Source organism: Lepisosteus oculatus, chromosome 2 (genome assembly GCF_040954835.1).
Source record: "Lepisosteus oculatus isolate fLepOcu1 chromosome 2, fLepOcu1.hap2, whole genome shotgun sequence".
Lineage (NCBI taxonomy): Eukaryota > Metazoa > Chordata > Actinopteri > Semionotiformes > Lepisosteidae > Lepisosteus > Lepisosteus oculatus.
Window position 1 is genome coordinate 6,960,395 of NC_090697.1, and position 15,413 is coordinate 6,975,807.

Below are 15,413 nucleotides of genomic sequence, written 5' to 3' on the forward strand. Positions count from 1 at the left end.
TACACTTTGGGGGTTACGGTAAAATAAGGATCAGTCTGTATAAAAATAAGTATTTAAAGTATTAATTTTTGACTGGAGTGAAGTCTTTGCAAATACACTTAGGCGTTTATCTGTGTTTGAAAACCAGTGTTTGCTGGACAATTTGTCCAGTAGTAGGGAAATTAAAGAGTTTACATGCTTGGTGGATTATATTCTCAGATTTTATCTCCTCTATTTTGAGCCTTTTGAAATAACAACTTGTGTAACGATACCATAAATAGTTCAGATTATCTAGATTATCCAAATATGTTTTGTGGTATGTTCGCAATATATATTTCTTCAAAAAGCTAGACGTACATATATTAAATATTTTTAGTTCTGTGTGAAGTTGTTTTCACTTACTTAGGTTGTGAAATATGTTTCACCATACTACAGATTTTAGTTTTAGTATTGGAATTTTGTCTATGTACACTAGTTACATTTGCAAAAGTAAAATTTAATATCAACAAAGAGGTTATTTATTGAGAACCGATCGTTTTTCCTTTGGGGTTTCAAGATGAATTGTCGTATTTTAGCTGTATTCTCTTACTTCAACCTTCCATGCATGTATGAAGAACAATCTCTCTGCAGACACACCCATGCGTGCCTGGCAAGACCAGTGAATATTGACATTCCTTTACTAAACGTGTTAAAAGCCTGAGCATTTTAAATCTAAGTTCAAAATCAGCTTGTGGCATTGTTTCTTAAAGATGTGACTATTTTCTATCAATGGCCTAATTTTTGCAGACACTAATATTAAACATTTACTCTTATAACTCAAAGAATGTTTGAATATGTGACAGAACTATTTGTTTTAATATCAAGGTATTTCTACACTTATTTTACTGTAATGCACACACTGGGTCATAAATTAACTGAAGTATGCTGGTGCAATCAGTGGTACTTTCCACTGAGGATTTGCAGCTGACTCATAAATGTGTTACATTAAAACTTCCCACTGATACAGTGCTGATGCAGGTTTTCTGTTACCACCGAACTATTACAGTAAAGTATCTAAACAACTGGATTTAAAGTAAACATAGTATTATGTGAATATGTATAGAACAAAAGAAATAATCTAAGCAATGTATTTGAGATCAGCATCAACACAGAATGTTTGAAAATCCCTCCCAGCAGGTTGCTGAAAATGTTCTAATGCTTATAATGTAAATAATAGGTCTGGAGTTAGTTAAGCATTAAGTAAAGGTTTATTTCATGCTGAAAAGAGAAGAAATGAAACAAAATGTTTCGGCTATTGAGCCTTCTTGTGACGCAGTTACGGTACCTACTTGAACTAGTTAAGCATTAGTCAAGCATTGGACGAGATATCCCACTTCATGGTTCAGATGGAACTTCTCCCTAAAGATCTTGACTATTTATTTAATAACAAATAATTTAGGTTACACTCCTGTTAACTTGGTTACAATTGTGATGTCACCTCGTATTTGAACCAACAGAATCTTTGAAGGGGCTTTGAAGCTATTGTACTACTTGAAATATTGTTTCCATAATCATTTTAAAGAAACAATGCAAGCCAATGTATGTTATTGGGTTTATTTGTGGCTCACACACAAACATGGATGAGCAGGGAACACTCCTGGTTTTGGTATAGACTTGTAAATATAAATACACTCTCCGTAACACTAATCACTTGATTTCCCTCTTTTGCCCTTACTTGACTACCTTTTTGGAGGAGCAAATGTTTGATGCTAGATTATGGATGATCAAAAGGGGATCCCACTAGAACTATTTCTATCCTATCAGAGAAGTGCAAAGCAAGAATTATACAGTCAGCCATCAGATTAGTCACTTGCATTAATTAAACAAAGATCTCATTAACTACATCCACATGGATGCTATTGTTCAAACAGTATGTGGATAAGTTGATAAGAACATCGGTTAAAGGAGGATAATTTTTATGACAGCATTATAAATTTGCTAAGACCTTTGACCTGCTTTCACACATTTACATTCCTCAAAGCATTGGAATTAACTTTCCAGAATTATTGGGGGTACTTGTCCTAAAATGTTTTCACTTTAACAGAACTTTTCTTTGACCTCCCCAGTGCATTATTACTGTCATTGAAAGCTTCATACTGTTTGTAAACCGGCTGTGTTACTTTGAGCTGTGATTCTGCTAATAAAGTTATTTCTGGAGTCTTCAATGTCCAATGAAATAGACTCTCCATGAATATGGAACACCAAAATGCATTTCGCTTTTCTTGGCAGAATTTATCATTACTCACACATATTGTGTTCATTATTTTGCTAGGAGCTTCCTAGTGACAGTCAGATTGTTAATGCTATGAACACAGAAGTCAAATTAAGTGCAGATACTTGGGATTGTCAGGATTTTTTATACCTCTGACTTTCCAAATTACAAATTTATCCATTTCTGAAATAAAAATATATCTAACTGTTAAGTTAGCTCATTTGCAGTGGCAATCCCATGCCCACACTTTTTTTAATCAAACCTCAGTTACTTGCGATTACAATTTCATTATGATAGGTTATTAAATGACAAATCTACCGTAACATAACTAGCCAAAAGTCAGATGAGTTGACTGTGAAGTCAGGGTCAAGACATAAGAGTTATGTAGCATTGTGTTTTTGCAATATTATGGTAATCTTCCAAACGTGTACAAAGGAAAAATGAATTCACCCCTGCTTTTAACAATAATAGGATCAGAAATATTCGAGACGCTTGAGCTCACACAGCACCCACCAAGCTGGGGGCTGTGCTTTTAGGTTTGTTATTGTTATTATCTACTGGTCTTTTGACTAAAGGTCAATATAAGGAATAAATATTTATTGTGGCCAGCAGCCATATCACCCTGCAGCTCACAGCTGGCAACCCACTGAAGCAGGTGTGAGCCTGGTCAGTACCTGGATGGGAGACGTCCTGGGAAAAACTAAGGTTGCTGCTGGAAGAGGTGTTAATGGGGCCAGCAGGGGGCGCTCACCCTGCAGTCCAGGTGGGTCCTAATGCCCCAGTATAGTGACGGGGACACTATACTGTAAATAAGTGCCGTCCTTCGGATTAGACGTAAAACCGAGGTCCTGACTCTCTGTGGTCATTAAAAATCCCAGGGTGTTTCTCGAAAAGAGTAGGGGTGTAACCCCGGCGTCCTGGCCAAATTTCCCATGCCTCTTAATAATCCCCCTCTATGAATTGGCTACATTACTTTGTTCTCCTCCCTCCCACTCCGACGGCAGGCAGAGCGACGCGCCGGTTGGAGTATTTCTCGGTCGCAGTTAATGGCAACGTCAGCTCAAAGATTTGGTTCAAACCACCAAATGGAGACGGGCGGGCCGACAAGCGGACCCTGCTGATGCGGGACTAACGCTAGGAAAGAGAGATAAGGAATAAATATTTATTATTACAAATGGCTACACTCTTTTAACCACAAACTTTATGGAACTAAGATACATAAGATGTCAATAAATTACACTGTGAGTGCTTTTTGTGTGAAAATGTTTTGTGGATTTTGAGTTAAAAATGCTTTCTGAAGTTCTGCTGCATTTGCAAGTAACTGCTTGGCATTGGATATATCTTTTACAAATTATTGTGGTCACTTTATACCATATACGTAAGCATTGATGTTTTTTGATCACTTACACCACAAGCTAAATTAAAATAACAAAGTGCATAATTTCTAATGGTCACTTTCATTCCTCTGACTCATGATGGCGAACCACATTCTTAGAGATTTAGCAAAAATAAACCTTTTTGTAGCTATTTAAAAATTTCCAGATGACGAAATTAAAAGTTGGACAGAAAGAAACAGTAATATCTCAAAACAGGATGTGAAACGGGATCTAAAGTGCACTGTTTAACTGTCTGGGTCATCCAATAAATTTAACCTTAGATCTAAGTCTTCCTGCTGTAAAAAAGGTTTCAGTGTTTTGTGTAAATCCAGAAAAATTATATCTGAAAATCATGGCTTTCTGAATTGTGTCATCTTCCTTACGTTTCATGTTTACATACTGTGAGAATAACATACATACTTTGTCATTATGGTACTTAGACATATAAGACCGATATTCAAAACATTTAGGTGCTTATCTCTTTTGTGTATAATGAGTATAAGAGCACAGAGTTAAAATTATTAGTAGAGGATTTTTCTATGTAACTTATTGCTGCAAGCAGCCTCTCTATACCGAAAGCCTGGAAAGCAAGAGATCTATGCATATTTTAAGAAACTTAAGTGTTCATAAAATCACTCTTTTATTTAGAAAATACTAGAATTTGACATAATTAGCCCATGTACAGTATATAGACTATAACTTTACTGTCATTGATCATCATTTTATAAACTGCTCTTAAGTTAAATTAGACGGAGGTCAAACATCATCAGCCAGCAATAAATGACAGCAAAAGAATTACGCAGTGCATTGGAATAAAATATTTGGCATTTTGGCATAAGCACAACTCTGCAACTGTTCTGAAACATACGTGTTCTTGATGCATTTACTCTTTTTTTTTCTTCACTTGCACAAGGACCCCCATCAGCACCACAGAACTTGATTTACAACATCAACCAGACCACTGTGAGCCTGGAGTGGAGTCCTCCTGCAGACAGCGGAGGTCGGAATGATGTCACCTACAGGATTATGTGCCGGCGCTGCAGCTGGGAGCAGGAGGAGTGCGTGCCCTGTGGCAGTAATGTTGGATTTGTACCCCAGCAGTCTGGATTAGTCGATACCTATGTCACCATCATGGACTTGCTGGCGCACGCCAACTACACATTTGAAGTTGAGGCTGTGAATGGAGTCTCAGACCTCAGTCACACCCAGAGACTCTTTGCGGCCGTCAGCATTGCCACTGGCCAAGCAGGTAAGATGATTTGGAATTTTGTTCCACTCAGAGGCATTTTGAAGTTCATATCACAGAGCTGCGGGAATGTGTGAGCAGCAAGGGAACATGTAGCGGATAATTTCGCGTTGAAAAGTATCAAGATGGAAAAGAAACACTTTGGCCATGGAGACATGTTTGGGTGTGTAGGGGATAAAATATGAGACCAGCAACTATATCAATCCTTTTACTTTTTAGCACATCTTTTTACTTTTCATCATGGAATTAACCTCTACTTGTTCCATCAGCATTAATGTTTCATGGACAGCTAAACACATGAAATGTAAAATGTTATTTACAGTAAACGTAAGAGTTATCTGATAATGGAGCCAATAGCGTATACACTCAGGAAGCTAGATTCACTTTGGATGTTGGAAGGTTTTTCCACTGTTACTTGTATGTTGTGTATCTTGTGCATTTTAGCCCACCATTGCTTTAGATAAAAATACCTTTTTCTGACCAAATGCATTGCTGAATTGCTGAAGCAGAGTCTAACTGAACCATCCTTATATATACAGTGTGCTGTCTGTGTACAATATATTTTGCAATCCTTATAGTTCTTTAAATAATCTTAAATGCCTTGTTCTGTTAGAGTGTAGTGGCCTTGTGTGTTTTTAGTATTCTAGTGCAGGTAAGATATTCAGATTCTTGATTTTCCCATACCTGGGAAACTGAGTTAGTAGTTTTTATATTAAATTCATACTGAATTGCACTAGATTCTGAGTGTATATATATATCATAGTGGTTTGCTATGCAGCCACTTTGATGATTGAACCACAAAGTGCAGCTTTTATTCCCACATACAGTAGGAACAAAAACATTATTTTTACATAAGCTTAGTGTAGCTACTTTAAAGATGAAAGAGACTAAGATAGAAAACCATGAAACAGCATGTATTTTGGAGCCACTGCATCTAGTGTTATAATTAAAACAGGAATTAACTTAAAAAATCCCATAAATGCATTTCAATTAGTTGAGATGAAAACACAGTGGGCCTTAAATTCAGGACACTTGGATTATTAAATCCCTGTAGGATAAAATGAGAATTTAAGTACCTAAGTGTTTCAGATATATCCATCTAACACAAAATATTATAACACCATTTCCATATATTGCTGTGTGGTTGTGGTTTGGTTATATCACATATTAGATTTGGTTATATTATGTATATATCTAAAGGTTTTGTGGGGTTGCTGGAAGGGTACAGTTTGTTTAAGTGTGATATTGCAAAAACTTAAAACAATCATTTAGTGTATATGTTAGAACATAAGAACAAAAGAAAGGCTACAATTGAGAGGAAGCTATTCGGCCCATCTAGCCCGTGGTAGTTACTAGATAATTGATCAATATGGCTGGATAGCTTGTTCCATACTCCCCTTTGGTAAAGACGTGTCTCCTGTTCTCATGTTTAAATGCACTTCCATGTAGTTTCCATTTGTGCCCTCTAGTTCATGTTTCACATTTTATTCTGAAAACATCGACTGGGTTGACTTTGTTAATGTCTTTGAAGATTTTGTGCACTTACGTCAGATCCACCCATAGTCTTCTTTGTTCAAAATCCTATATTGACAGGAGAACATTGCAGCAGTATTCTGGTACGGTTACATTTTGGTCTTGACAACATTGTAAAGAATATTTGACAGTGAACCATAGAGCCGGAGTGTAACTATGTCAGAGTGCATTCAAAACTGAGAACAGGAGGCACCTTTCTACCTAAAGGATTTGGGAATCTGGAACAAGCTACTCAGCCATATAATTAAGCCGATATCCTGTGTTTTTACAAGTAACATCTAAATGACCTCCTTGTATCAATAAGCTACTGGCTACCCAATGGACTAGAATAGAATCTAAAAGTTTTCATTTCAACAATATTTCTGTATTAACTGCAAGTTTTTTCTAATATCGCCACTGTGTAATGTGGTTGGCTATGTAGAGGGATCCGAAAGAACTGGCTTCAACAACACGGATCGTTCTTCATAAACAAAACCTCCCATTTTCTCTCCTAAAATTTTAAGATGTGAAATTCCCATTTGTGGTTTTGGATCCATGTTCCCTTGATGAGCATGAAATAGTCCATATACCCAGGAAGTTGCTTGAAGTGGTTCATGTTTCTTATAAAATTAATTAACATTTATGGAAACAAAATAATTAATACAGTTTAAATTTGTTTTGTGTATCCAGCTGTACTGTATCTATGCTAGACTGCTCATAACCTGCCAGATCTAATTTGTGGGATTATTTTGACACTGATGAATTGCATCTGGTGCGGGAAATCCAAAACATTGTGGTGTTTTGGTATTTCCAATAGACTGTGCAACGCAGTCCATTAGTATGTAAACCAATGGAATATCTGTTTTTTACACTCGTAGACATCTGATGCAGTTTAACCAATCATAAATTTTAATTTTCCAGTACCATTTTATAAACACACTTATTGCATGCAGGGTTTATTAGCATGTAAATTACTTTTGACTAATTAAATTTGCACTAATGATTATGTATGTGCTGGTGTTATGATGGCAAATATTAGATTTTAAGATTTCCCGCAACTATTATCAGTATAAGTAACAGTGCTTGCCTTATATTCTCAGGGGAATTCAACAAAATTCAAATACCACATATTCAGATGCATGTTTAGAATGTGGCATGCTGGACCTGTAACCTTTTAAGTCATTTTACAGGTCCAATAAACCAGGTTTATTTTTTTAGTTTAAGCAGCCCTGAAGTATAATTTTATTTAAGCGTGTAGTAGGTAGGATCATTGACAAACATTGCTTCCGTAAGACAGTGATTGTTGTTTGTTAATAGAATGAAGTCCTGTGTATGTATTATATATTTAAAAATCATATTTTCGGCAAATTGAACAGCCTTATGTATTGTAATAATATTGTATACCACAGATTGTATTCAAACATAAATTACAGTTTATACTTTTTATTTTATTATGCCAAAAATAATGCATTTAGAAGATCAGAGTGCAGGTTAACAAATTGAGTAACTAAGTTCAATACTTTAATAACAGCCTTGATAAAGAAACAAAGGTGTTTGATACCTTTCAAAGGTGTTTGATACCTTTACAATATATACCTTTACTGTTATATTGTAATGGGGTTTCTAGATTGAATAGTAACAAATAACATCCTTTTTTATCTTTTTAGATTAAGCATTTGTGAGGATCTATTAATACACACACAGAAACCATGTATTTTAAATATTCAAGCCACATTATAATTAAGTGTCTCGTGTCTTAAGTATCTTGACTTAACACATGGATGATATGCGTTGGAATACAGCTTCAAACCTTCCAGTATTCCCGTAACACAATTGTACTTCCTCAAATGAAGAAATAAGATCCAACAAACCAAAGTCTACCAAACAATACAACAAAACAAGACCATACCCTGTGTATATTCATGTTGCAAAGAGGTCAGGCACAGACGGAGAGGTAATTGCTGCCAGCCAGCAAAATGAATCTGGGATGAGCTGACTGGGATGATGTATGTTCAATGACAAGATACGTGACAGAGATGTACGTATGAGTCTGTTGTGGCCTGCCTTGGCAAGGACGCGGGAAGGAGACCTGTGAAAAACAATTAGCATGGATTCAGTGTGAACATTTCATAATTATCCATGGCATGTTGACAACAGACAATTAGAGTACCAATTTTAACAGTATTTAACCACTAAATGATGTTAACTAAATGTTGGAAATTTAAAAAAAAACCCTCAGCCTACATTTATAACTGTGGCATTTAGGAATATTGCACGACCATTTATTTTAATCAACATTTCCTTCAGCCTTTTCTGTTGTTGTTTCTGCTGTTTCAAATATATTTAAATTTTAGAATTGTCACGTTCACTCCAGAATGTTTTCACAAGAAGAATACATTTCACTAAACAGTGACGATACAGATGAATTAAAATGCATTGGATTATATTTTGTTTTAAGCATACATATAAACATAGTATCTATAACTTGTGTGCATCACTGACTTAAGCATTGAAGTTTGTATATTTGTATATATGTTACTTTAAGCCCAGTGAAACGAGTGGATGTGTCTCGCATTCTTGCACAATATTAACTCATCTACTAGATCTACTGTCAGTGGACCTTTAAAGTTTAATTTTCGCAAGACTGGAACTGAAACGCCTGAGTGAGTTGTAATTGGAATGTCCTGGTATCTAAAACACTGACCACTTCCTGGGCCCACATGGGGTCACTTGTGAGAGTGACTACATTATTAAACCTTACACCTCATCTTCTATTTTTGATTAACCTTTACCAGGAGGGGCAGAGTCAGATTTCTGGCAAGTGTTAAAAAAAACAGAAAGATCCACCAGCAATTTTCAATCTAATCACAGGCTCTGACAGAAGAGCACAGGAACATGCATTGTGTGAATGCAGATGGTAATCCTATTGCAGATGTAGGTTTTATACTTCAGCTGAGTCTACCAAAGAAACTGGCTTAGATGTAAATAACAATAAAGAAATTGTGATCATTCTTTAAAATACGTTGTCCCGCCTAACCTCATGATTGCTTTACTATGCATTACATTTCACTTGACTTTTTCAGCCCATAGAAGGAAGCATAAATGGGCTACCTTTAATGCATCCCTTTTGTAGTGTGATATTGTATGATGCTTGCATAACAAGAGAGTTGAGAGTCTATCAATCAGTCTGCAATTGTGACTTAACAATACTACAAAGCAGCCCTCAAAGTATGTTTATAAAGCCTCTTTTCTGATACATACTTATAAACAAGCTTTTGTATTGTAATAGAAGCATGCAGGTAAAGATACTTTATGGAACCACTATTAATATTTGTTCAGGATAGCATTTATATATTTTAGCCTGAAAATGCACTATGGAGAGCAGTACAAAAGCAGAATTGGATTGGTTAAGGGAATGACTATGGGACCTCTGTATAAGCATACAATACTGAATAAAAAGTAGAAGGAATTTAAGTGTGAACAGCTAATTATGTAAGCAGCATTATAAAAAGGGGGATTTCTGGAAATCAATTTTTATGCCAGTTGAACACTTTCTGCTAGATTGTAATACTGTATATATACATATAGATAACAGATACCAGAAAGTTGAACAGTATTTGTTGTAGTGTTGCCACTCTCCATGGGGGATAACAGCAGTTTGGTAGGTAAGTAAGTGTGCATCAATATTCAGCACTTGATTCACAAAATGAAAAAAAATGCATCTGTTGGGTATATAATGATTTCCTTTCATTCTACCATGAAATATGTCCACCTCTATAAAATGTTTTTTGGAGGAGTCTTTCTTAAGATGTGTTTTGTATTTTCATTACCATATTTTGCAATGCATTGTAGCTACAAATCGTTTGAGACTGATTTGAAGGTATACCTTAGAAAAAACACTTCTCTTTTTTTGGTTGCCTTCTGATCAGTTTTTTTAAACATACTTCTGTAATCTGTAAGAACAGTAAAAGAGGGCAGTTTAAATCAAGAACTGCTATATTAGAATTGTACAGTGCACTAGTAACATTTAGAGTATTGTCACAACAACTGACATGAAAAAATGCTGCACACTGACAAGGTGCATCTTTTAGTTTTGGATGGAGAAGAGCATGAACGAACCTGATTCAAATATTCAGAGGCATTGACAGATTCAACCAAATGAGCTTTTTCACAATCAGAAGTAAAAAGACACATTGGTAAATTTCAAGCCGTGAAATGGAGGCACATTTTTACACACACAGGGAGAAATGTCAGTAAACGCACTGTAGTAAGAAGTGGTTTAATGCAGTGATTAATTTAGTGAGAAACACAATTTCCACAGGGACTGCAGTTTCCATTTTAGACCAGCAGTTCTGATGCTATAATGGAGACACAAGCATAAGAAAATGTATTGGAATATTTCAAGATAACTTTAGGATGTGAAGGAAGTAGACTTACAGGTGTGAATGTAAATAAAACCTTTGTTTTGATTTTAGATAGTTTCTTGTAAATTTTATAAAAGACCTCCCTTTTGACAATTAGACTTGCTGTTAATTTCAACAGCTTTAGGATAACTAGTTAAAAGTAAACAGTATAAATCAAGCAATGCTTATAATTGTATCAATAATCAATTTCAAGTGGATTTCATATTGGTATCAATCATTTTGTAGGAATATGAGAAATAACATTATTCTTTATTTAATTGTTTTTGACTTACAATAGGCGTGCGTTTTGAATAATTAGATTTGAAGCCACAAGCATTTTTGTGTGATTAAAAGAAATTTGAGATACGTGAAAGAGAATATTCAACTAAATGTTCACACCATCCAGTCCACAGACACTTGAATGGAAATTTATACTGTCACTTTATCACTACAAAGGGGATATTGTCCAATACATTTGTAAGCATAACTCTCTGGGGAGCGATAGAGTTATTGATTTATCACTTACTGCTTTTTATGGTCTCACTTGCCTTTATGGCATTAAATGGTATGGATAGATTGAATCTGAAGATTCCCAGCTGACCGCCGGCATGTGGTGTAATTTTCTAGTTAAGCAGATCCTCCTTTGTAGCTTTTGTCCTCGGTTTTATGTTACCTGGGAGCCTTTTTTTTCCCCTTTTCTCCACATGCAGTAATTTGATGAGAGCCAGGCAACGAGGTTTGATTCAGCAGCTGCAAGAAAACCGTGCAAGTCTCCCAAGCAAAAATCTTGCCGCACTTAACCTGTAGCTTTTTGTAAATGCCTCCTGATTTGTCTGTCACCCAATCCGTCAGCAATGAATAATTTTCATGGAAGGTGCACTTTAATTACTTTCCCATTTAAATTGCATTATCATGCCCTATCTAGGTAATTAATCTCTCCAAGTATCCTGTTTCAGCCTTTTATTACTGGCAGATGAGCCCCTAAATCCCCCAGAATCATCTGTGCTTGAGCGCACACTGCTTTGCTATTGCCCCTGTTCTTTTTTCCCCTTCAGTTAGTGTTTATGAAAGATAGCAGCCTAACAGCACCAAAGCCCCTTTCTTCACCAGCGGAGGCCTTTTAAACATCTCCAGTCTTTGTCCAAGAAGCAGGTTATCTCTTCTCTGACAAGGGCATTTTATTTAAAGGAAATTGTGCAAACTTTCATGAAACCTTAGGACCTACATGCACAGATTCCCGATTTCTAGTGTCATCCCCTCCTCAGAGGCCATCCTAGAATTCTTCTTTCCCAGTTCTGTACTGTGTCCTATTAATGACTTCAGTTACACATTCATGAAACTCATAGACCTTTAAAACAAACCCAGGCTGTTAAGAAGTGCTTTAACAGCATCCTTATACTGAGACATTCATTTTAGTATGCTGCAGTGATATATATATATAGCAGATTCATCTTCTAATTATGATGTTTGTGATCATTTGGCACACTGTCGAAGTTGAAAAGAAATGCTTTTTAAATTCAGTTTCATCTGCTCTCCTCTGCTTCTTTTCAGCAGAAAGATCTGTTCAATTATTTAGATATCCTTAAACCTGTAAGGGTGCTATTTTAGAAACTTCTATTTTATTTAGTTATGTTGAATAAAAATCAATTCATCTCCCTATTAAATCAAATTGTGGATATATCTGCGGATATACAGTTTTATCTATAAAAATATTTTTTAATATGAAAATAAAATATTTCTGGAGTTTTGTCAGCATTCTCTTTAGTTACACGCTTCTTTAAAAAACATTGGCTGCAGTGTATAACCATAAACCAATCTTCTTTTATCTGGAATTTTGTCTCCTCGATGTTTTATATTGTCTGTGAAACTGAAGTATTAGACCATTATGGTCTGGAAAGCAGTGAGCATTGTAACTGCTTAAACAAAGATGTGAGGCCAAAATTGTAAAATAAATGGCCTCTAAGGATATATTAAGGCCTGAAGCTCTTTAAGGAAAATGTCAAGGAGAAAGACAATGGAAGACTCTTTAATAATGTAAAGTTGAAGCACTCAGGACCTTTAATGAATTTCTTTTGAATGACAGGGACTAATTGCTATAGTTGCTAGTGGACTAGAATGTAGTAGATGACCATTATGCAGTTTATGAGCAAGATAAATGACTAATCTCCAGAAAGATTAATGGTAATGAAATTACTTTTAACAGTGCTAAAGGCAAGAGTGCAGAGTAAATGTAAAGTTTTATTATTTCTTTTAATAAAATTTCAACCATTCTTATGAATAACATCATAGGACTGCATATTCCTGGTAATGGTAATGCCATGTGGAACCTATTCCTAGTTCACTGGACCACATCCTGAATGGGACTACGGTCCATTGAAAGGCACGGGGACAATTTAGAGATACCTAATCTAGCCTGCGCGTTCATGGGAGGTGAGTGGCAAACCTGACCACCTGAAGGCATCCCATGAAAAAAAAGAAAATGCAAACTTCATATGGCAGGCACCTCAGCATGGATCTGAATAATGACACAAGAGCTACATGGCAGCTGTGTTATCTTACCATTATGCCACCCTAGGAGGTACTGTATGATAAAAATGGACGATAATACAACATTTATGTGCCTTTTTCAGGTATAGTGAGTCAGGTCACCAATCTTAAAGATTAACACTTCAAGACTGTTTTGTAGAGAAAGATTTTGTCAGCATTTTTTCCGGAATTGGCAACAGGTGTCTAAAAGTCAGAACTATGCTCAAGGGAATGCCACGATGCCCATGTATTGTGCATGACCTATAAATGTGAAGCTTTAATGAATTCTACCATTGATCTACAGGGTGAATAGTGATAACAGAGAGGAACAGTGCTCTTGGGATAGTGAGTGCTGGAGCGTCATTGTTGATTACAGTTCATTTTAATGTCCATCCAGCAACCATTTCTCATCTGTTAGGCCATGTTTGGTTGACTGGCTGGGCTCTTGTCATGGTAGTCCTGCTATCAATGCAGACAGAGGTATTCATCTTCTGTACCTTTACTGCTAGACTCAGTCAACCAGAGCTGCAGAAAATGCTGTTGATACTGGGATTCAAAACTATTCCTTTAGTGACGGAATAGATTTAAATGTGGTGGCCTATTTAATTGTTCTATGTACTTTTTTTTAATACTTGAATGGGACATTATTGAAGTGGTACCATTTGTGCAGTTTTGTAGTTTAAATGGCATAAGGAATGTAAGCCAGATATATAAGTCTTTGCATGTGCTTTGCACATTTATAGGGGGGACTGATTGCTTGTTGGCATTCCACCTGTTATTTAACCTAATTATTGTTTAGCTTGACTTGCAATGACTTTTCCTTTTACTGCCTTGAAGAATTGTAAAGCAACAGTATCATTCCCAGTGCACTACCTTGCTCCACCTGCGATTCTGGCATGGTCTGTTTATTTGGAACACATGTTCTAAATGGGGGAAAGAGCAGACACAATATGGAAAATATTTCATTAGTTTAATGGTATTTAAAGTGTTTCATTTCCTGAAGCCAAATAAAGACAACAGCAATAAAATCCAAATAACAGTGCATTGCTTTAGGTATCTACGAATGGCAAAATCTGTGCAGGCAGTCACTGGAATGTAACAGTTACCTCCTGTGTGCTGCCACTATCTCAGGACCTTGATCACTCACATAGTAAAAGGAATATTATTTCCTCTGCTCTGCTGAGGGTGCATGGGGATTTCCGATAACATTGCTGGAGCAGTCAATTTTACCTAGCTTGACAGGTTAAACACTAGCTGTTACTTAACACGAAGAGGCAGAGTCAGTCACATTTGAGAGGATAATATTTTGTGGAGTGTTGTGGGTACCCCCAGTTGTAATAGTATCTCCAAGTAAAACCACAAAATGCAAATATGTAAACATTATTATGTCAACTGATTTATTTTAAAAGGAATCAGTGTTGCCTTGATTGATAAAATTGATTCTTTTTTTATCAATGTGGAATGATTGATTTATGCATGTATTGATTGATTTATGCATGTATTTATTTCACAAGACAGCTGCGTGAGAAAGTCAGGAGGACGGAAGATGTTAAGCTGTGGCCTTTTTGGCTTTGCCACTCTTGTCAAGTTCAGTGCTTTAGTAAGATCGACTCTTAGAAGGCATACATACTTGTAATTTACATTATTCAGAATCTGGATATGTCATCATAATGGGAAAAACCTGCATGCTATTTAAGCCATAAATTACACTTTGCTTGTGATCAAATATTAAAATTCACACTAGAACTAGACAAGAAGAAAACAAAAGACACCATAGGTTAAGTAGCTGTGAATAATGAATTTAAATGAAATTATATTTCAAGTAGTATTCTACAGGATGTGCAGTCTGGCTTTCAGGATTCACTTGTGCTCTGGCATGTTTCAATGCAGTCATATCACAGGCTTCTGAGGACTAGTAGGAATTCCTCGCACAGTTACAGACATACCCAAATCTGTATTTGTTGCCCTTTCAAAGACTGCCCCTTGTTAGCAACCTTATGAGCCCCAGATCTGCTTCCTCATAGTCTCACAGCAAAGCCTGTTCTTCATTTCACCCCGCACTCGCTAACTTCTTCAGCTCCATGTCACTGCTCTCTTAGTTACATCATTTTACAACTAAT

General features: G+C 36.1%; 1 protein-coding gene across 2 annotated transcripts in view; it reads left to right on the plus strand.

Annotated features, from left to right (window-relative positions):
* The window catches only part of epha7 (eph receptor A7), a 74,094-nt gene that overhangs the window by 24,823 nt on the left and 33,858 nt on the right, over positions 1-15,413 (plus strand). For both annotated transcript variants that reach the window (XM_006626158.3, XM_015355096.2), the window contains exon 5: positions 4,520-4,855. In XM_006626158.3, the coding sequence (XP_006626221.1) occupies positions 4,520-4,855 (336 nt within the window). The remainder of the gene's footprint in view (positions 1-4,519; positions 4,856-15,413) is intronic.